At 46.5% G+C, this 24,031-nt stretch overlaps 1 protein-coding gene across 1 annotated transcript in view; it reads left to right on the forward strand.

Moving 5' to 3' along the window:
• Positions 1 to 6,325: 6,325 nt before the first annotated feature.
• LOC149364248 (uncharacterized) overlaps positions 6,326 to 24,031 on the forward strand; it is a 79,656-nt gene continuing 61,950 nt past the window's right edge. Inside the window, exons 1-4 of the mRNA XM_089568655.1 lie at positions 6,326 to 6,567; positions 16,808 to 17,244; positions 19,958 to 20,149; positions 22,098 to 22,490. Of these exons, the coding sequence (XP_089424781.1) occupies positions 16,849 to 17,244; positions 19,958 to 20,149; positions 22,098 to 22,490 (981 nt within the window). The 5' untranslated portion in view covers positions 6,326 to 6,567; positions 16,808 to 16,848. The remainder of the gene's footprint in view (positions 6,568 to 16,807; positions 17,245 to 19,957; positions 20,150 to 22,097; positions 22,491 to 24,031) is intronic.

The following is a 24,031-nucleotide window of genomic DNA, read 5'->3' on the forward strand; positions in this document are numbered from 1 at the left end:
TGAGGATAAATAGTGTTTCTGCAAGACATAATCAAGGAGGTGTAAATTATACTACGAAGTACGAACTTCGTGGTCTACAGGAGTGACCGCATTTAGATTTACAAATTTGTCGAAACCTCTGTTGGATCTGATACTTGAATCCATGCTTCCGATGAACGACTGCAGAAGTATTTAACCTCCGAATAATATACACAAATACCGAGTTTACTAATGTAGGGCCGCCGCGCTTGTGGGTGGTGACATTTAAGAATTACTGTATAAGCTCCTTACGGGAGCTATGCGTCGCTCGGGCCTCTATTGGCTAAACGCGATCACATGGCTATAAAGCAGCCATGTATCGCTCAGAAGCCAACGCCTCGGCACCACTTGATATTCGACGGAAGCCAGAGGCCCGTTTATTCAGCTGCTGGTTTCGTGCTTTGTGGGATTTCTTTGTGTCTGAGTGCAGATTCTTATTTTTTAAAAAATAACCATTCTGCTTCAAACACGTAGGTTCAGTGACAACTTTTTCTTTCATTACCGAAAAAGAATGTTCGAGTTGTTGGTGGTCTTTATAATAGATGGCGCCACAGCATTAATACGGCTAATGTCACTGGATAAGCTTTCAGAGTACCCTTTTCCTGTGTTCCGCGCATCCAGGCTTGGTAGAAATATGGCTACCGCGGCCCAGTGTTGAAAATAGAGAAAAAATAACATTTGCTGGTACAGTGGAGCCCGAATACATCGAATCCACAAGTTTCGAATTATTGGCTATATGCTAGAACAAACCGAATATACCATTGAAAATTGTGGGTAAAAGTACACAAAAGTCGCGCAACATATCGAACTCCAACTTCGCCCGTCGTTCGATATACCGTACTGCGCGCCGCGCAACTGCAATTGGCGCTTCTACTAACGACGCTCTTCGATGACTTTTCGACGCTCTTCGATTAATGCTGGCAGCGCTCGCGCTTTGAAACACTGCTACGAGGTGAACGTGGCGCATGTTTGAGGTTAGCCTTCGATCTCTGCAGCTTACTTTCTGCGCTACATCACCCTCATGCAGTGAAGCCAGCCTAACGAACTAAAGGCTAAAGGCGGCCCTCGTCTGATGTGATTCCCGCTCGCTTCGCTGCCGAGGGCGTTTGCTGGAATCAACTCTGCCTAAATTTTAATGGCCGATTGTGCTATTTATAGTTTACTCGTAATAGTAAAAGAATTAGGCGTCTTAAGATAGGCAGAGGATAGTTCCAGTACAGAGTCCGCTGCAGCTCCGATGCGAAGCAGGTTAGGCCTGCCAAAGACTAGAAGTAGTAGACTGCTATAGCACGCCGGCGGGCGGCGCAACACGCGAAGAAGCATATCACTAGTATGTGTGCTGTGTATTCTTGCTTCTAGGCTACAGATAAGCATATCAACTGCAGAGTTTTATTTACCGAATTATCGATATATCGAACTACTTCGCGATCTCCTTAGAGTTTGATACATCCGGATTGGACTGCATTCTCAATGCAGCGGCTTGCCTATACGACCCGCATGCATGCACAAAGGTGCTCCGGCGAGTTGCAAGAAGTTAATCTTTTGCCGTTTTCTCTGAGTGTCCATTCACGATGTCTCTGAAATCAGCTGTGCTAACTATACAAAAGTTTAGTTTGTCACCCAGATTAACGACGTTGTCAAGGCCGACACACACAGAACCACGGATAAGATTGCAGTGCTGGGAACGTCTCGCAGTGGCAGCCATGAAGCCTCGAAATCTGGTTCCGGGGAGAGGAGGATTGCGGCAGTCTTCAAATTTTTGCAGCGACTGCAAACACGGCGAGTGTTTCGTTCAGATTCTCTAATTGCGAAGTGAGCCTCTGATGTGAAATACGTGCATCGACCCGTGTTTGGTGTCCGGGGGCAGGCCTTTCAATGAATTGCCACAAAACGAACTGCGCAGACTTTCCAGACATTTGAGATTACAGGCGAGGGTGTACGAGCAAGTTGCGCCGAATGGACCTGCAATGTTTATTTAGACGTTTCTGTGTATCTATTGTGCACAAACACCTTCGCTGGCGAATGTAATCGAGACGAAAGCGATAAGCCTCGAGTTGAATTCGCTTGCTTGGAGTCGTCGGTTATTTGGCAAGCGAGAGGCGAACAAAGGAAGGCTCTTTCTCAAGACAACTTCTGACCCTTAAGTACCGAGCAGAAGAAAATAAAAATCGAGAACAACAACAAAAAAGGAGCGCTGTGGAGCAGAGAATCACCACCTCGAGCCCGTGGAGTTGACGCACTACATGCCCGAGAGCTATCTCGGAGGCGCCTTCATTGCGGAAAGTGCTCTCATCCTACTCGCCTGCACTGCAGTGTTTCTTTTCCTTGTTTTCTACAAAAGCTCAGCGGACTTGACCGGTACGCCGGCCAACTAGCGGACGCAGTCCCCGAGAGACCGTCGTCGATCACTCGCGCAGAGACCCCGATACGACCTTCCACCGAGTGTGCCAGGGGCGACCCTGGGTCAGCATCGCCGGTTAAGTCGGGTTGTTTGTTTCGCGCCAGAGAAGGAGCGCCAAGCGCGATAACTGCCTGGATCTCTTCGTACCTTTTTTATTCTTGTTCTCACGTCCCCTTTCGCGATGTGACAAATCCTGGCGGTTTACGCTCGTGCCCTCTACCTTCGGTGCCTCTCTTCATGGGTAGAAGGGAAAATGATAGAAGAGGAGCCAAACGTACTCTTCTTTTTCTCCGATAGAGGTCTGCAGTTGACCGAGTAAACAGCAGCGAGCCGTGCCGGGAAGAGGACCAATCCTCGGGAGAACAGGGTGACCTTTAAGAAAATGCTGCAAGGTAAGGGAGTTTGAGAAAGCCGCTGAACAAGTATACGAGTCGTTTTCATTAAGTTTCGTTGTTTCTTTGTTTCTTTCATTTTTTTCTCATTTCATTCACCCTGAACGTTAAATAGACGGATAACTTGTCGGCAGCGAATAGTCGCCGTTCTGAAGGCTGTTACGATCAGCAAGGAGTCTTCATCAGTGTTTGTCAAGTGTGCCATACTGAAGCATGAAATAAACTAGAGAGATCTGGAAATAATTAATGGAGGACTAAACTACTTGTTACTTTCCCTTCTACTTAACACTGTTTGACACACTGCGCACAAATGGGTGGCTGCCACCCTCTCCTCATAAAATAAAAAATAGTGAAATTCTCATCTGACCACTAAACCACACCGCATCTCTTCAGCAATACCTGCAAAAGGAGTTTGAAAGGAAATTAAGAGAAGTGCCGACAAGCCCGCAGGTTAATTTTTCTACACCATAATTCCTTCAACCAAGAGCCGTCTGGAACTGCTTTCCCTACGAAATTGCAGCTGTCCCCTGCCCCCTGAATTCTCAAAAAACGTCACATCTTCCATCTATTATGCTAAAAATGTAAATGTTTGATTTCATTGATAACCTCTCACTCTATACATGATAACCACATACTAGCAGAAAAAGAGTTTGAGCAAGTAAAAGCAGAATTAGATGCCAGCTTTCCTAACACGCTTGCCATCTGGAACCCAAAAGAGATGGGCCTGGCCGATAGGTTAAAAATATAGAAAAAAAACAACTTGTGCTATAGTCGGATACAATTTAAGTCTGCAGTGAAGCTCCGCCCACATTCAGGACCGCCGCACAGAATTCCTCCGCGACGAAAAAGTAGACCGTTGCTGAAACGTTTTTTTCATATCTAAATAAGAAGCTTATCATAAGAAAAACATGATAAGCTCTAGAGTTTTGATACCGGGCTTGTTTATGATAGTCAAACATTAAAAAGATGACTTCGTTTACTATTACATAGTTAACGCTTACTGGTTACGCGCTCCTCAGAACTGGTTCAAAAGCAGGAGGGGGCATACACATGGATTGGGGATGCCCCTTTTTATTTTGTGTCGTTCTAAGAGGCGCGTAGGAATATGTACAAGCATCTTGCCGCAGTCTTAACACTGTTGTCAAAAAGTGTTGGGGCGAGATTATCTACTAGATCCCTCGATGAAATCACCCCCCCCCCCCCCCCCCCCCCTGCCATCTTCAATTTTTTTTCGGCAACGAAGCGGAAACATTCGTTGGTCCTCCGCCCTATCCCAGCCTTGCAGTAGTAGATGCGCAACACATGGACTCCGACGAGCGGGTGAATGTAGGAGTTTTCTCTTACGAAAAACTTCCACGCGACGTCATTAACTCTACTGAGGGTTCCTCATTCGGTTATTGCTGAGAAAAAAATAAAAGACGAGTTCAATCATGCTTCCTCTGTTGCCACCGCAAAGTCGGGTTACTGAGAACCTCTTCTCCTTTTCGAGCGTCCACACCGTTAAGAACACTCCGGCAATAAACAGAATGAAAAATAGATTATACAAAAAGCCAACATCGTCGCGCATCCCATCGTCGTGAAGGACTTCGTGGCTTTTTTTCATCCACAACGGCTCATCAATCTCGCACAGACTCCGGTACTAGCGTGCGCGGCACAATGTGCATGCGTGCACTAAAGTGTCGTATTCTTACGGTCCTTTATTCAAGGGGTAGCCCTGCGAAGCGGGGCAAAAAAGTACCACGAAGCACTCAGCACAAAGGTGTCCATTTGAAGCACCCATGCTCCTGCCCCCATATTGAGACCTTTGTCATTTTATTTCTCGTTTCACCCTTCTTGCCGCTCCAGTCAGCCAAGTAACGGCGCAAAAAATGCCTTCGCCCCATCGCTCCGACACACGTGCACCTCCAGCCTAAAAGCATCTCAGGCCATCTCTCCGACTCAAGAGACGTGAAGCGGCCAGAAAAAGAAGAAAGGATGGCAAAATAAAAGCGACCTTATATAAACGGAAAGAAGATTCTCACGACGGTCCGAGAGGTCCTCCCAAGCCGCACGAATAGAAGGAACAGATGAAAAAAAAAAAGGGAAGGAATGAATGAATGAAAAGGCTGCGAGCTGGATCCCGATGCGAGCGAGCCGTATACGACAAAGGCGTCGCGGCCCCATCAGATTAAAGGCACGATGATTTATGGCCGTCCCATTCTTTCCTCCATTTATTCGAAGATGCGCGAGTAGGGCCGTTCGAATTGGAAGGAGCTCACGCACCACAAAATGGTCCTCGCGGACAATTTGTGTGCCATGCATCGACTACTGAAAAAATAGACGGCGGATCGAACTATACGCAGCGAAAGGGGGTCGTCTTGGGCGGGGTTTTGAAGAGGCACGCAGTGACTCGGAATGTATAGCAGGCAGCGTTCAGGGCATCACATTTGTCACCTAGCCTTATTTGTCTTTGGTAGGCCTGAGTTTGCACCATGTACTTCGAAAATAAACAGATTATTATTACTCAAAGGCTAACTTGTAGGTTCATGCGTTCCTTCTGTGCAGCGCGTATGTGTATTCCTTGGTAATCCTGGTGCCTATAGGCCATCGCTGGCACCCTCGAAAACCAAGCCACATACACAACAAACAAAAAAAAACTGCTTCCGCACGCGTTTAGTGAAAAGTGCGACCCCCATTCCTTTGTTCTTCCATGTTTCAGGAGTGAAGAGCGTTTATTTTTAACCATAGGGATGACAAATTATGTAAAGGACATGTGTAGCCACTCAACACGTTCAGCCTAGAGACAACTAGTGCACCAGCTAACTATATCCCAGTGTGTGGCGGTCAGTGCATTTCTTCCGAGTTTAGTCAGGTTGTTTCCGTTGGCGTTTGCCCTCGCGGATGTGAAAACCATTTGCTGGGAAGTTCAAGGACAGGCCTCTATGAGCTTTTGTTTGTTTTTTGTATCGTTTTCCTCAAGTATATTTCTTGCAGCAGCAGCATGTGCCCCGATAATGGTCGCCAGTAAGGAAGGGTTTCGATCTCACTGCTCTACCTGTGCATTGCCCACTTCTATTAACCACAAACTCAAGCAGTGAGGCTGAAGTCCAAACAACTGACCTCAGTCCCGTCACTACGCCGTGAGTTCAAAGTCAATTTAAACCTGAGGTTTGCCTCGTGGTGCGAGGACGTCACGAAGTTGCCAAGCCTTTTCACACACGCACACACCACACCACGGCGGGCACCATTCTTGACTTGCATAACGGCTACTGCCGCCATCGTGTAGTCTCACTGCAGCGTAAGTTCTGGCTGGGTCCTAACACGTTTACTGCACTCTTCGACCTCGGCGGTTCAAAGAGGGCGTTGTACGGCTGTGAGAAACAGGGCTAGCTCCAGCTGGCGCCGAAACAGTTTCAAATCTGGCGCCACAGATCCGGCGCGCATCCCTCGCGCGCGTACTCTAGTTGGCAGGATATGCGGCGAGTGACGACAGCGCTGATGGCCGCTCTGCTCGTTATCAGTTCCCGCCGGGAGCCGCTGCTTCACGCGTTGCCAGCTTATCAGCCAGACTGCGAAGCAACACGCCCGTGGCAGCCACCCCTTCGCGTACTCGATTCTTGGGGGCTCAACGAGGAAGGGAACCCTCGCAACACGCTGCGAAAGCACAGCGCTCAACGCCGTGCTTGCGCGTCATGTCAGTGGATGCAGGCGCCGTGGAGTATTCTGCCCCTTCTTCATCTGGAATCTAAGAGCTAATTGGCATCGACGCCAGTGAAGGTGAGTGGGCAAGCACTTCGCCTTGTTTGCTATTCCGATACTATACCATACTTCGATAAGGGTATACCTCGCCTGCATAGCAACGTTCCTTGGCTGCGAATAATAACCGTTACTCGTAGGTACTTTTGCGGTACGGATAGGCTTTCTAGCCAGCGAATCGCAGCACTCGGGAACAATTCGCGCCAGTTAAACAGCTTCATGGATCTAATGACAGGCGTCAGGAATGGACGCACTGCAAAACACTGTGTGCAGGCGTGCTGCGATCTTAACTGTCGTTAACCCTTTTTAAGGCCACTGTTGGAGCGCTAGACCGCTCACGACTGATACGCTGCATCGAATCGAAGCAATAAAGACATTGTTACCAGTGGCTACAAGTGAAGCGTGTGTGTCTTAGTATACATAACTAATACCTTGTGTCGGCTCGCAGTACGTTTTGTTCTAGTTTTGGAAGATCTGCCTCGACAAGCAGCACCGCGCACATCTTGCAGCGTTGTCAGTATAAAAGTGAAGGATTCGAGACCATTAACTCGGTCTGTAGTTTTCGGCAGAGTGCTTGCGATTTCCGTTTTTAAGGCAAAGCACTCTTCTTATCTTCCGTGTGCGCCGGCGAGCTAGGAAGCAGCAACTTCAGATGTTTACAAAATGGCGACTTCGAGCGGCGGTGACTCAGCTGTGCTTCCGTTATCTGCGGAACGGATGTAGCCTTCGGTCGTACAATAACAAATTATCTCGCTGCTTCTCACTACAAAATTATTTTCGTCCTTTCTTGACGGTTTAAAGCTGAAAGCACTGCCTGCCTGCGCTATCTGCACATATGACGAGACGACAGAACACGTCCTCTGTACAAGTCTTGTATCAAGTGGCGAGAAACAATCACTATGCCCAGCACTGGATCGTCTCGTTGCCGTCCACAGGTGGGGGCCAATATTCTCGGACGTTGATCGCAGGGATTGCACCTCTCTTAAGGCCTGCCGGGCAATCCTGCGCTTCTCAAGGGTGTCGCGCCTGTACGATAGGCTATACCTGGGCCGTACACAAAGTCCCTACTTAATTTCTATACTTAGTCCTCTTTTGGTGCGAAAGCACTATTGGCCTCATAACCTGAAAAGTACCGATGTGTGGTGAAGCCTCTCAAGTTAGTCACGTGATGCGGGAAATAAACGGTACTTTGAATGAGTGTGGCCTTGGCCAACCTGGGGAAATTAAATAGATACTACCGCGACAGGGTTTCGAAACCGCGGCGGTGCGAACAGATTAGCTTCGCTTATAGTGTACTAGAATTAGGATTCTAGTTCGCTATAGCTTCGCTGGCCTCTGCACGAGGCACTATTCTATCGCCGCAGCCGATCACGCCTCGCGTTAAACTGCACCATACTCTCCCATTGTGCAATGCCCATCGTCGTTTTCGTCAACTTTCATCTGTGCGCAAGTCGCGGAAGGAAAGGAAACGGGCTTTTAATCGCGTTTTCACGTACTATCATGCGTAAAAGTAAGAGCCCCCCCCCCCCCCCCCCCCCCCCCAAGTTTAAATCTAGGCCACTCTGCGTGGAGGGGCTGCATCTGACAAAGCACCTCTGGTTTCGAGAAGGGCCCACTACGCCGGATTCGACACCGGAAGTGATTTGTAAGGTGTCGCCCCCCGCGCAGAGTGGCAGCGATTGGAAGTTGGAGGGAAGATCTGCTACTTCGCCCGCGATAGTACGTTTCGTTGGTGTCCACCTGTAAAAACCTGCTTTCGCACAAAATTTCGTGGTTAGCAATGCTAAACTACTCGCAATTTTTTACCCTCCTCTTTAATTCCGCATTCTTTTCTGCAAGTGTAGGATAGCAAACCGGTACCTTCTCCAGGTTAACCTGCCCGCCTTTTCTTGTACCCTCTCTCTCTTTCTGCCTAGAATGATTTTAATACAATATCATTCTGAGGGAAACGAAAGCAATAACTTTCGTTCACTGTGTGAAGCCTCTCCGCTTCTCACAGCGATTCCCCGCTTTCCACCTTCCCATCATCCCCCGCTCTCCCCTTTTCCTCTATACTCGTAGGGTAGAAGAGGAAGACGCCGGACTAACAATGACTCAGCACAAAAGGAAAGTAACCAACAATGACTCGGCAAATATGAGTAAGAAAAGCTATTATAGATAGAAATGGAATAAGAATAGAATAGGATTTGGAATGGACTGATGAGTGAAAGACAATAAGATCAAAATTAGTGTAACTTTTTTTTGTCTCAACATCTCAGGCAACTTAGCTTCATACCACGGTTTAAGACCTCGGAGTTTAGCGTGATCATTACAGCAGTACACGGAGCTTGGTTAACGTTTGAAACAAGGTGCTATACATTAACACGCACAAAAAGACAGGACGACAAGAACAGGCGCCTGTTCTTGTCGGCCTGTCTTTTTGTATGTTTGTATGTCTTTTTGTATGTTGTCCGCCTGTTTCACAAGTTAACATGCAGAACCAACCAGCCGGGCAACCTATCTTACTGAAGTACCTACATGGAACTTGGCCGCGTTGATATACCGGATAGTTCTTTTACGGTTTTTTTTCGGTCGCTTCATGTGCACATGTGTACGATACGTTTTTTTTTTTTTTTACTTCAGGGAAAACTAAGGATCGAAAAAACTCTTCACGATATTTTATATTCAACTTGTTTCCGGTACCGTGGCTCGGCCCAAAGATAAGAGTGCATGACGTCTAAGGAAATACATTTTCTCCTTTTACGCGTAGCGCATTTAGATCTTCGACTACAGCATCTGATGTAGTAAGATGACTTGCATAGCAAAGATTCGGACACGGATCTAGAAAGCAAAATGTGAACGTATGCGTCTCTTCCGGGTTAAGAAGTGTCTTTGACGTGTCCACGTTTGATGTCCCAAAGTTTTCTGAGCGCGGCCTCAAAATGAGCAGCCAACCGAGCGACTACATTGCTCTTAGGCAGTGAAGCAAAGGTTTTTCCAATTATTTCTGTTGGTTTTTAACTACTTTCCACGTAGCTGACTGGAGCAAACCCGTCACTTATATCTAGATAATGTACTGACGAACGAATGATGGTCACTGAACTTAATTAAGAGCGCATTATTGCAAATAGTCAGCTGCCCAGTCCAGGCACGTATCCATGATGGTATCCGCGGGGTATTCCATCCACCCGCGAACGCCCAAGCTCACTCACGCACACACTTCCTGATACAAGAATTTGCCTTGATCCCTCCCGAAAAAAAAAAAAGTCCTGTCCGCATGTCTGGTCGAACATTCACTAGAGCGCGATAATCGGTTCCTGATTGAAACCAGGCATTTCTTCTCCAGATCGAGCTGCGCATCAACGAGAAGGCAGTGTTTGCGGTGCAAATAACATGCTGTGCCATCTTTCGTCTTCTTTCTTCTTATGCATGTGAGGAGCCCTTTGCAAAGCTAGGTATGCGAGTCTTGTATACATGCATGGGTGAATGGGCATGGGTACATCACTTGGCATTTGTATGCGCACGCATCTGTTTGTACAGGCGGGCTATTCGCTGACGTAATCTTCGTTGAGTGACTTGAGTCAACAAATAACGTTCGTATGAGTGAAGCCGCCGCGGTGGATCAGTGGTTACGGCACTTGGCTGCTGACACGAAAGATGCGGGTTCAATCCCGGCCGCGGCGGTCGAATTTCAATGAAGGCAAAATGCTAAAGGCCCCTATACTGTGCGATGTCAGTGCACGTTAAAGAACCCAAGGTAGTCGAAATGTTTGGACTCCTTCACTACGGCGTCTCTCATAGCCTAAGTCTTTTGGGACGTTAATCCTCCATAAACCATTCGTATGACTGTTTGTACTAATAAGCATCATTAACGTGTTCCGAATGAAGGTTGTGCTCGCCCACTCCTGTGTGTTCATTCATGGGCGTCATGGACTATAAACAACAAACTTTTGCTTGCATGTTTTCTTCTTTCAAACGATGCGTTAACTATTGGTATACACGGAGCACACCATTGTATTCGCCTACGATCGCTAAATAACTTATATTTGAATTTCTTCTTGATGCTGTTTTGATTTGTTTCATCAAGCGAACGATGGCTTTGACGTGTAGTTGAACTTTATGTCGCGTCAGGCACAAAAAAACAACATAACCCTTGATACGTCGTTTGTTGTAATTAAAGCAGGTTGGTTTGAAGCAGGTTGCTCTTAAAGCAGGTTGGTTTGAATGCTGTAGTGGGTTGAAACTACGTATCAGCGTTTATATCTCACGTTTTCCGTGCCTCACGTCACCTAAAAGTCAACTACATGTCACAGTTATCGTTCGCTTGATGAAATCGAAAGAGCGTTAGAGAAGAAATTCAATTACTAATTGTTTAGCGGTGCCGCGCGGTGATCCATGTATGTAATGACTAGCGCATCACTTGAAAGAAAACACGCAATGAAATTTGGTGTCTATAGTCATTTCAGTCCGCCATAGGAATGTGCATGTGTGTACTTGCATAATCAAAAGTTGCGGACGAATAGCAATGTGCTTCTTCAGTCTCATTGTCTCATCTCCATGACTCCATTTTTTCCAGTTAATTGTTTGAAACGGTGGTATGGGCCTTTGCATGCATCAGTAATTCTGTGTAAATGATTTTCAGCGTTTATTCACTTTGTCCATTTATATGCCAAACTTTGCACTTTGTCTTCTGCGAAAAAAGCATCGTTTTTAGACTAAACTTGAATGACGGAGACGTGGGAACAAGGATGCAACGCGAAACACCGAAAAGAGCCCTCTCTCATCGGTCGTGATTATGGAGAGAAGCCAGTATTTGCTTGATTGTGAGCTGAGCTTTGAGGAAAACCATATGACAAGAGATACTATAGCAACCAAGGAGACGACAGCAAAGTGAAACAGTGATCACACGCTGCAGTCAAAGAAGACAACTAAGCCAAAAACAGCTTAACAACTAATAAAACTAAGATATCAGAGTTTGGACGTAGAACAAGGTCAACCAGCCATGGCTACCGTCGCCCATAACGCTCAAGCGTCTTCCTTCGTGCGCACTTCTCCGCATCTGAGGCACACCTTGTGGGGAAGCGTCGCTTAAAGCGCACACGTTCCACTTTTGTGAGCTGACGAGTGGCGCCACCTAGCAGTTCATCTGCGAACCTGTGCGCAGCCTGCGTATTGCAGGTGCCTCCATGGCAGGTGCTGTTCTTGCGCTGCGTTACACGCCCGAAAGAGTACAAATTCTTTATGGAGGTGCTTGCTGATAGACTCTGACTTACTACGTTGGTCGTGAAACTTGCGGTTCTTGAAAGACGACTTTATCACTGAGCGACCGGCTCAGAGTGCCGACGGTTCATAAGCCACTTTACTGCTTCAATCAGTGGCAGGCATCGGCAGCTCTAGCGAAGTGTAAAGCTTTGTCCGGCAACCGCCCCACGATACTGCAGAAAGCAGCTTACTTCTACCGCGGCTTGTAGCTGTGCGCATATCATGGCTCGGCAAGGCTGGAGCGGCAAAGGAAAACTGGTGTTGTTTTCTAATTAACGTCTGTGGGTATTCATGGAAAACACGGTTAAATGGGCGGCAGTAACTGGAGGGTTACAGGCAGGGGCAAGGACAGGCTCATCGACACGAAACCCAGCGTCACCCAAAAAGTAGCGTTCCAAAATTCACGATTGGTCAAAACGGTATGACGTGAAAAAAGGCGGGAATACACGAAATAAACCAATAATAGTCAGTACTAGTTCCAGAGCCTGCTAGTACTTACAGCTGCACCAACTACAAATGAATAAAATACATTTGAGTGTCGAGAGATGACTCCAACCCCGATCGGAGCCGTTGCCGTTGAGACAATACACAGCATATAGTACATATACCCCTAGAATGACGCACCAGCTTGCCCAGTGATGTGGTTTCGAGTAAAAGATTGTTGCTCCCCAAATCGTCACACTAGTACGGGGCCGGTAGCGTAACTCTGCATCAAGTCTAGAACTGCTAGTCGTGATGTGAGTCAGGCGTCGAACAGGAGTCGAACCGTTGACCAACAAATCTAGGGGTGTAGCGGGTCGGCCCCATAGCGCAAACTCGTTGGTAGACGCAGAGTGATGCTATTGCACTGTCACACGTAATGAGCGATTAAGTGCCCCCTAGATTTTGTCTTTTTATTAGTCCCACCATAGTCCCACTTGATCTGCTGATTACGAACACTTCCCAACCGATAGTTGAGTCGGGCGTAATATCATGTGCGATCAGTGACCACCTTCCAGTGTTTGCATGCATAAATAAGACTAGACTGGTAAAGTACCGACAGGAGAAAGCGAACTACCAAAGTATAGCCAATGCTACCCTCAATTCATTTCACAGCTCACTGGAACAAGTTGAGTGAGATAGTATTGACGTTACCAGTGACGCAAATGAGGCTTACGATGAGTTCCTCCGAGTATTTAAACTGCTCTACCATTCCTCTTTCCCGCTAAAAGTGCGTGCGATAAAGCGTAAAACTCGCAAACCTTGGATATCTTCTGAGTTGCGCCAAGAAATTAAAACGAAAGACAAACTGTACAAAATCTTTTTAAACACACGTTCTTCAGATGACCTAATCATTTTTAAGAAATACAGAAATAGATTAACAAAAAAGCTACGTCTCGCTCGTGCGGAATACTTGGCGACATTTCTTGAAATTAAAAATGGTCGCCACGATCTGTTGTGGTCAAGGTCGAATTTCTTACTGAGGCGTGAGCAACCACAGGCTGCCCCGCGGGCTTTAAAGCTTGATAATAAAGATGTATCCGGCAGAGAGTTGGCAGATGCCTTCAACAACTTTTTTACCACCCTTGCCCATAACACCCCGTCAAGTGATTTCAACACCTATTTTAGCTCTTACAATAGGGACACAATATTTCTGAACCCAGTTACGACAGAGGAGGTTATATCAGTCGTACAAAGCCTAAATAACAGCCATAGCTGTGACATTGACGGCATTCAAGTGAGGCCTGTCAAGCATGTTATAAGAGTTATTGCCCCTGTTCTTGCAGATATATTTAACTTATGCTTTACTACGGGCACATTTCCTAAAAAAATGCAAATAGCCAAAGTAACGGTTTTGTATAAGAAAGGAGACCCCCAATGATTTAGGAAATTATAGACCAGTATCGATACTCCCAATCTTCTCGAAAGCCTTCGAAAAAGTTCTGTATACACGGTTGTCTGATTTTATTGATAAACATGACCTTTTGTCACCTAATCAATTTGGGTTTTGTAAAAATAAATCTGCCGAGTTAGCACTACTCGATCAAAAGGAATATATACTAACACAGTTTGAAAATAAGGCCTTTGTTATTGGTGTCTTCGTGGACTTCTCGAAGGCATTCGATTTAGTAAACCACAGTGTACTCCTGAAAAACTTGGAGCGTTGTGGTATTCGTGGACTGGCTCAAATGATCCTGAAATCATATCTTTCGCATAGAAAACAGGCTGTAAGCATAGAAAATGTGACATCTGAACTAAAACTTGTTCTGGCGTTCCCCAGGGTAGTATATTGGGACCATTACTTTTTAATATGTACCTAAATGATATCTCCAACATTAACTCCGCCGCTAAATTTATTATCTACGCTGACGACACTAGCATCTTTTTTACTGGAAATGATCTTGATCTCCTTGTTCGGGAATGCAATGACACCTTGAGTGAATTACAAAAGTGGTCCGAATCCAGATACATGCGTATAAATGAGAAGAAAACAAAAGCTGTCATATTTCGTCCTAAAAACAAAGTACTTCCTTCCCCCATCGAGATTAAACTAAACTCGCGACGTATAGACATAGTTGAACAATTTAAATGCCTTGGAGTAGTTTTTTCTTCCAGCATGTCTTGGGAACACCACACGGACCATATTGTCACGAAACTGGCTCAAATAACCGGAATCATAAGTCGGCTCAGATACGTCATTCCAAAAACAGTAAAGTTACCCCTCTATAATTCACTTTTCTACTCCTATTTAAACTACTGCCATCTAGTGTGGGGCACAGCTACGGTTAGCTGTCTTCAGCGTATCTACATTTTTCAGAAAAAGTTTCTTCGTCATGTTTACAATGTCCCCTGGGACTCGCCAAGCAAAGATCTCTTTCTACAAAGTGGTGTGCTAAAAATACACAACTTGTATAAATATCGCTTGAGTGTCCGGTTTAAACTGGAAACACGTAGAAATGTAAACCACATGCGTAATCTTGCTGAACTACGTACCCGAGATCCAAGCTACACAACAAGGTATGCGGAGAAATGGATAGTCCCGACCCCACGGTTAAACTCGGGTAGAGAACGCCTGCAGTTCACTCTTCCGTCCCTGCTAAACGCGTATATATATATAATAATTTTGACCTTTTCAGTTCGTCAAACAGGTCTTTGCGTGCTTTGTATGCTAGCATGTAGGATTTTTTGTCTTGTGCTTTTTTTTCTTCTTTCTCTTTTTTTTTCTTTGCTGCCATTACCTGTGTCTGCCCAATGTGAATATTGTGTCAATATTGTATAATGTTCTTTCGTTTTCTCTTGTACCTGCTCATTATTGTATACTTGTTATCACGCTTTGCAACTGCCTTTTGTATTAAAAGCCTTGCTGTCAAGCTGCTGCCAAGCGAAAGGGGCTGCGGCTTAGTCAAGCTGTCTCTCAGCTTTTTCTGCGCCTCCGCTGTCTGTATCTTTACAAGGCAGAAATAAAGAATTTGAATTTGAATTTATTAGTAAATAAATCTATGATAAATTTGTCAAAAGGGAATATATCCGGGAATGACACGCTGGTAAGAACAGTAGAGCACGGTGGTAAGGAGTAACAAAAAATCTCCGCACACGCAAAAAATGCGGTGCATTGACTTGCGTAGCAACACACATAAAATATAAGAGGCCAAGGCAGCTTTGTCCTTTTTCGGTAACAGGCAGGTCCGATGGTGAATGTCTTCTTGCTCTGAAAAAAAAAATGCTTGCTTTCCTCATTAGGCAGGCGCCACAAACCAGCGACTGCTTCTGTCGGCTTTGAGAGGCGCTGTAACTTATAGCGCCTCTGTATGCCCGCACGTTCACCCGCACGTTCACCCGCACGTTCACCCGCACGTTCACCGCACGTTCACCCGCACGTTCACCCGCACGTTCACCCGCACGTTCACCCGCACGTTCACCCGCACGTTCACCCGCACGTTCACCCGCGTATCTGCTACCTGCAGTTGTCATCCAGTGACGTAAGGTATAGCGTACCTACACTCAGTTGTTGCTTTTAAAGGAGCCATTATATGCCTCTCGGCAAATTCAACGTGTGCCCGCCCAAGTATAAAACTATACTGAATTTCCTTTACGACGCAGGTATGCTCATCGCTATAGTATAAAAATAAAATAACCCTTCAAGTGTACATTTACTGCTTGTTTTCTGGACGACTATTTAATTTCGTCTTGTTTACATTTTTTTATTATTTTCGGCACAAGGTACTTTGGAAAGGTATGTGCTGACTAACCAGCAGTACTTTTTTAATTAGTATCAACTCTGGGCCACATCTGTATCTTCGGCGTTTCGGCGGGAGATTCACTAGCTTGACTCTCTCGTTGAGTATGCCGCGATTGAGCGCGGGCAGGCGTTGTAGTTCCTGACGTGGAGGGATACATCTCCGCTAAGTGTGAATGGTAATGCTAAGATAGCAGGATGGCAAAGCGCAAATGCTCTGACAGCATTTGAGGTCAACGTTCAAAGTGTGCTAGTTGTCAGGGAACCCACAGTCCTGGATACATGGTTGCCCCGGGTGTTTGTTTACGCAGTGTTGCAACACGTCACGTATCTGGGATTGCGCTTGGACATAAGCATAGCCGCGTCGACTACCAGTGTCCGATGGCAAGGGTCTATGGTCAGCCCAAGGGTAGCTCATTTATACTTATCAGCTTGTCTTTAGAGAATATAGATCACACAAAGGTTACCGCCATCTTCAGATACACTATATTAAGACATCAAAAAAGGGGTATTAAGGTACAGATATGGCGCTGTAGTTGCTGCAATCATTTGGCTGCTGGACCGTCTTCCGTTATCAGGCTCTCTGTCCATCCTGGAGGGGTGATTACTCCTTTATCGTCTAACGCTTGCAAAAGTTCCTGAAGAGCAGCGAGGAAATTATGCGGCAATATCTGCAGCCTTGGAACTTGCCTCACTCAGCAAGCGAAAAATTGTCCGTGTGCTATATAATACCCATAGCTGACACGGAACTTTTTGTGCGGTTGTCGCTTTCAGTGCATGGTGTACTTTTCTTTCTGTTTGCAGAGCGCGGCTTTTTGCTTCACCTTTACACCGCCAGCTAAGTCATGGAGACTAGAGAGATGATCTGCCGGTGGGAAGGATGCGGCGAGATGCTGCCGACGACGCCGGGCAAGAAATTTGTGAAGTGCAGAAAGTGTCATCACATGAACTGCGTGCAGTGTAAGGCTGCCCACGAGGGTGTCAACTGCTCAACATATCGGGCTCAGCGACAGGCAGCGTCTAGCCCTTATGGCTCGCCAAGCTGGGACGACAGAAGCCCCAAAGGCGGTAGCTTCTCTCCGGGGACCAGAAAGAATTACGGAGGCAGCGCGTCACCGGAACGTTTATCGCCCCCACTGAAACCATCAAGGCCTTCTTTCGAGGGCGCCTGTCAGAGCCCTGGGGCAGCGTACGCGCCATCCACTGGAGCAGCCACATGGAAGGCAAGATCACCTGCACACGTAAGCGGAACATTGAAGTTTCCCTTACAAAAATATCTTTAGATAGTCTATATACTTTCTATGAACAAATCCCAAAGACTACAAACCCTATACACAGTCTATAGACAGTCGGTAGATTTATGGACATACACTTTTAGTAGACTTCTGTCTATTGTAAATTTATAACTCTCAATAGACAAAAGGAATGTCTATAGGAAGGCAATAGTCTATAAGAAGACTATAGACAGTCTGCAGACCACTTTTATAACGGTTCCTTCGTCAACGAAAATGCGGTCATTTTGGCGGTGTAACTAGGTTACGTATTCGTATAGTTTCGGTTTTATAACATCTGAATGCTCGCTGCGGGCCCGGGATTCTGCCATAATTTTCCGAATGTGTGTACGCTGCACAAATTACATGTGATATTCAGTTCAACTACATGCCGATGCGATCTGAAGAGGCGAGCTGTCGCATCTCACGTTGTCGCCGTTTATTTGCCACTTCTGTAAACAGAGCTCAGTGGAGTACGGGGAAACGAGCGGAAATAGACGATATGCGAAATGCGCAGCGCCATCTCTCGGCGCTCCGAGAACTAAGTCCTCCATGTTGGTACGGTACAGAAAACGAAACCGCTGCCCAGCGTTGGGCTACAACGGCTGCGCTTCGTTTGAAAAGTAAAATGCCGATGCAGTGTTGCGCTACCCTCTCCACTGTGAAAAGACACTACGATGCGTGCCAGAACTAGGTGCGTTCCAGCTTTTCGCTTTTCTATTTCTTTACTCCGTCCCAACGTTTTAGTAACACAAAACGCCTTGCGATGATGTGTCAGCACGCGGATCAGTGCGCAGCTTTCGCTTTCTGCGCTGATTTTTGACAAATCTCTCGAGGTGATTTGCGTTTAAATTAAGATAAGGACCACAGCCTTTGTTGTCTCTGATCAAAATTAGAAGCCGATTTCGTGCATTCATCAACTCTCCGGTCGGGCGCGAATATATATAGACGCATACTTGAACAACGTAATAGAGAAGGCAATTTTTTTGAGCGGGCCAATCGCTCGTGCCGTGGCGAAATAAGTTCACTCGAAGAACCATATGCCGATTACTGCTTAGTTTGCTACGTGTTCAGTTAAGATTTTCCCGTGTTCAATTAGTTTTAGAAGGGCGAGCAAACTCTCTGGACCATACGCATATGTTATGCGCGTTAAGGAGTCTTTGTGAAGCAATACACCCTACGTATAAAAAGTGAGGTGCGAATGCTTTATTTCTTGAGGATTCCTATACCTTCGATATCTGCGGCGACGAAAATCTAAAAAAAAAAGAAGCGAATAATATAGCTACTTTATTATGAAGGAGGGACGCATTTCTAAGATAGAAAGTACGGGCAACAGTGTTCTGAAAACGCTTCAGGCCATCAGATTTTATTATCGTCGTGGCAAGCTCCAACAGCTTGCTTCACAACAAAGCCATTTGTTCAAGTTTGGGAGTAAGCTAATTAAGTTTCGGAAGCAACCTAACATGCTAATTCCGCCCCTGCACACACAGCTTGACCAGCGTATCGAGTCCGTGCAGGCACCTACAGCTGTAGCATCTTTCTCTAATCAAGCCGCCGCGGTGGCTCAGTGCTTATCTGAAAAAAAAAAGCTGCGTCTTTGCTTACAATATTTTGAATTATATGTGCATGCCTACTTTCCTCTTGTTAATGTCGACTGACTGCGTCTTAAGCAGGACGCGGTTTTAACGAATTGTGGCGAAAATCAACCGATCGACGCCGGGCTATGAAACGGTGACGCTGAAAACCGCGGATGCGCATTGCACATTACAGTAAAGGAATCGAATTACGCAGATGGTCGAGGGTCTTGTGTGATTATACTGCAATGCACGAAGCTCCTGGCGACGGCGCGAACGAAAGTTCGCACTGTCACAGAAGTTTGTCAACACACGTGCGCACTCACCGCGAAATAACCGCTCGCTACCCTATACCAGATGAATTCGCGTCCACCTGGGAATAAATTAGCCATGATAATGCGTGATGCTTGAACTGGTGCTTTAATGCGAGCATTAAAACGACAACAGCACAGGGTCACGGTTCGACTTTCCAATCCACTTTCGAGTGTCGATTATTGCGAGACTTCAAGCGAATTAAGCTGAGGACGCGGTAGGAGTAAGCTGGCGCTTATTGAAAGCACCTACATTTGGTCAAAGATCAGCTGTGAAAACAACGCAGCAGCTGAAGCTTGCCTGTTGAAATTCCACTCGCAAGAAGAAAGTACGCATAGCAAACGATGCACCAGCTCGACGAGCTCGACCGAGCCAAGATGGAAACCGGAAGTTGTGGGCGCGGTGTTGCCAGACCGCCAAGCAATTTCGCATATCGTCTATTGCTCTGACAGAGAACGAAGGATGCTAGACTACAGTGTTGTCTTACAAGTAACAGTTTATCGCACTGCTTCAGGTGAAGGTCTAATGCCTTCAGCTATTGATTCGTCTGGAAAACTAAAGAAAAAATGAATGCCTGATTATACATCATTGGCTGTATTTGAGACATCCTGTGGTGTAAACGCTTTCGCCGCTACATACCATTACCGAATACTTTTATATGTTAAACTTCTCGCCAGTGAATAGCTCTGTCCCTACGCATCAGTGATTTCAGGTTTCTGTCACGCCATCTACGTAGTGTGCGTTCGTAATTATTGTTCCTCTTTGTCACACCTATCCTTGGTGTTCCTGTCGACCAGTCTCCGCAGCATCTTGCCGCAGGAGGCGCCAAAATGCTTGTTCATTGTGCGACCGAAGACTGCGGCTACGAGGAGTTGGTCGACGAGAATGCAACGGAGCTGCCCTGCTACAAGTGCCGCCGCACCACCTGTCTACGCTGCAATGCCATTCACAGCAACCTCAACCTCACCTGCGAGCAGAACCGACAGAGAGTATGTATGCGGGCACGAATGAAGCTCGCTTTACTTCAGACTTATTGCTTCCTCTAGCCACTTCTTGCTTTCTTTAGACACTTATTGCTTCCTCTAGCCACTTACTTATTGCTTCATTTAGCAAAGGCCCTCCCCATTATTCCTCACCTTTTTGGCTCCACCCGAGCCTTGCAGGCTTAAAGGATAGCTGCACCACTTTTCGAGACTTCCGCACTATTCAAGAATTCATGAAAAAAAAAAAGAGAGACCTCTTTAATGAGAGAGATTTTAGCCGGCGTTAATATTCGCTGACATGTTACTCTGCGTAGGGGAAGGAATAGTGCAGTCATTGAAAAAAGTGCGCTCATTGCAGAGGGTGGTAACGTAATAGTTCACTGTATAATGGGGGGGTTCTTTGGATGAAACCGAAATCAAGGTCTTTCCACTGTGAGTGGCACTTTGGTGATGGATTGCATGCATTGTTCGTAGGGCGCACGCTCGTTGGCGTACGCCAGACATTCGAAGAGAATATGAAGTACAGTCTCAGTTGAGCCGCAGTTGTCACAATAGGTCTGTCTGCTTGCTTGAAACGGTATCGTAGACTGTTCGTAAATGCAACATTAAGACGAAGGCGATGACTCATTGTTTCTAGAGGACGCGAAAGCCCGAGTGGTAGTCTTGATTTGATCTGTGGGTCAGTGAAATTGAGAAAGCGGTAATGATGGCTTGCCAAATTACAGAGGAGGTTCTTTTCATCCTGTGTATATTATTTGGCGAGTTGGGACGCATCTGATTTTGGTAAGATGCGCTTATAGTTACGACGCTGTAGACCTCTGCGGGCCACTTCGTCTGCTCTGTAGTTGGCCAGGATGCCGCAGCATCCAATGTCATGCGGAATTGGCTGGTTGCCTGTTCTCTTCAGTAGGTTGGACAAGGTTTGCAGCGCTTTTTGCGAGTCCGTGAAGGTTACCCAGCGTCATCGATTATGGAGCAAGATATAGGATACAGCTTCTTTTGTTCTGTATAGGCTGCAGGCAAAGCATGCGTTTTTTTTTCTTTGCGCGAGCATTTAAAACAACGTAATCAACGATTGAATTTTAGGCTTCTCCTCAAAGCAACGAAGCAATGTGGAGAAGCTCAGTGTGACGTCAGGGAGGGTAGGATTTCAACTTCCCCTTGCCGTCAGCCACACCCTGCCGTGCCTAGTTGGATGCTGTCGAACAACGCTCGGAGGCCTTTGCCTTCGATGGCGTTGTTTTTTTTTTTTCCTTGAAATCAAGTTTTTATGCGTTGGAAATGCACTGGTACCTTCGATGACGTCAAGATGCGCTCCCCTCTTGGAGCTGTGCGCTACGGAGAAGCTTGGTAGCCGTCTAGATTTGAGCCGGCGATTATGTCACCATTTCAGATGCTCACCCGAAAGGACTTCGCATGCTTTGCCAGCAAGTTTCACACATTCGACCCCTTTAAGCTCGTCGAAATCTAAAACCTATGGAGTTGTCTTCTAAAGATGACCTGTTAGAAGCACATGTATTTTGGCGCGATGTGGCCAAAATTTGCGCCGAGGGTAACCAAGTTTTCGAAATCCTAAACACTGCTGTAGATATTACTTACAGTTGTCTCAATAATTAAGGAGACTAACAGTAATAGTTAAAAGTCAACTATTCAGTATTAGTTAACCAGCCTGCTAGTTAGCAGGTCTTATCTTGTTTCTGATGTGGTACACCACTGACAATGCTATGCCGTAAAAATCGGGTTTCTAACTCAAAGCCTATTTTTAAACACTGTGCACTGTCTTAGGTGAAAATGCCTGTATATTGAGGCTTAACAGCTTAATAGCTTAACAGCTTATTACGATAACAGCACGTATGGAGTGCTTTCCGTCGTGTCTTCCTCGATTATGTTGTGCCGTCAACCTGACTATGGCCAGCCGGTGCTGCTTTTTGCTTTACTCATGTTTGTTTGTCAGCCCTCTCAGTTCGCCGACGATGAAGAGGAGACTCAAGCAGAGTGCGCCAATCCCGGATGCCCGTTCGTGGCATACGTAGCTGCGGGCACGCTGCAAATGACCTGCAGCTTTTGCGGACAAATCACGTGCTTGAAGTGCCAGGCCGTTCACGAGTTCAAGACTTGCGAGGAGTACGAGAAACAGCGTCGAAGGTCTAACGTTGTCCCTCCGGCTCCACAAAGAGACCAGCTCGGCGCAGGCGCCGCGCAGGCGCTTCCGAATGGACGGTCAAGTCCAGCTGCCGAAAGCAGATCTACACCGCGGACACCGGCAGTTGTCGCAGCGGGAAATGCAGCCATGGCCAGGGAAGCGTCACGACTGCAGGAGAGCCCTGTTGGGAAGGCGCGCGATGAGGTGAGTGGAGGTCAAGATCTTGCAGCTAGGCTACACATGGGACAGTGTCGTTAAAAATCTCCAGGGATGCTTTATTTATTTATTTATTTATTTATTTATTTATTACTTGGGTCGGAAAGTAACTCCAGTTGCGGGCATTCAAGAAAAAAATGGGCCTCCGATTTGCCTGGTTATGCTGAATGCGACTTTGGTGCGCTGGCACGTTTGCTATTTTTTGATTTTGTTTATCTTTGTTTAGCGTTTTTGTTTGTCTTGTTTTGTTTAGCTTTGTTTAGTCATACGGAATCACTAACACCGTGCAGCGCTAGAATCAGTGATTTCAAATACTCAATTTTTGCTCACACAATAACTGAATGGAATGAATTCCCGCCTGAGGTTGTAAACAACATTGATGTCATTGACAAAACTGCTTATTGATAGCTGCTGAGTTGTTTTTGCTTGTTCTTTACTGTGTCCTATTACTCATGTTAGTTTTCTGCGAGGTTTATGAATTTCTTGCCCCTCCTGCTTGGACCCATCTTAGGGTCTGCAGTATTCTATAAATAAATAAGCTAAACTTCATAAGTCTTTCTGGCATCTGCGTGTGCACGCCACCGCGTTTCTCGCTCGTCATCTTCACGCCCTCTCTCAACTCAGCAGCAGCTGGCGCGGCACTCCTCCGAGCTCAGCCGAAGTACTCCGATCTTCACCTGGATATGGCGACTTTTTCACTAGTGACCCATCTGGTGCAAGCGCACTAAAGCGACTGCTGAAATGCGGCATGGGCACATTCTCAGAAACAGAGTTCGGGTGATTATGGCGGAGTTAATTTCCCCTTCCTCTTGTAGCATTGTGTTGTTGTTGGCGTCGGTCCTCGGTGGAAACAGGGGTCCGTTCGGGGCCTTCGGGCTTGACATGTTGCAGGAGGGAGGCGTAGACGGACATCTTGACGCAAAGCACAGTTCGGTTTATTCGCAGATCATTTACACATCGACTAGGGCGGTCGCTATGATCCAGAAAGACCGGGAGCGTCGGGCCCGGCCTGACGGGCCCGGCTTGAATTGAGTGGAGTTGCACATGAATTGAGTGGAGTTGCGCTTGAATTAAGTGGAGTTGCGCTTGAATTGAGTGGAGTTGCGCTTGAATTGAGTGGAGTTGCGCTTGAATTGAGTGGAGTTGCGCTTGAATTGAGTGGAGTTGCGCTTGAATTGAGTGGAGTTGCGCTTGAATTGAGTGGAGTTGCGCTTGATTTGAGTGGAGTTGCGCTTGATTTGAGTGGAGTTGCGCTTGATTTGAGTCGAGTTGCGCTCGACTGGTTCGGAGTTGCACTTGATTTGAGTGGAGTTGCACTCGACTGGTTCGGAGTTGCACTCGACTGGTTCGGAGTTGCACTCGACTGGTTCGGAGTGGCACTTGCCTGAACTGAACTTTCACTGAACTTGTTTTTCGAAAGGTGTCCGCACGTTTTTTTCTCTAGACGGAAGAGCTTGGCGAACATAGACTTCCTCCCTATCACGCAAAAGTTAACATATATGCCAGAGTAGAAGCTTGGGCGAGTTGGT

Source organism: Amblyomma mixtum, chromosome 2 (genome assembly GCF_055824585.1).
Source record: "Amblyomma mixtum isolate Tamu chromosome 2, ASM5582458v1, whole genome shotgun sequence".
NCBI classification, from domain to species: domain Eukaryota; kingdom Metazoa; phylum Arthropoda; class Arachnida; order Ixodida; family Ixodidae; genus Amblyomma; species Amblyomma mixtum.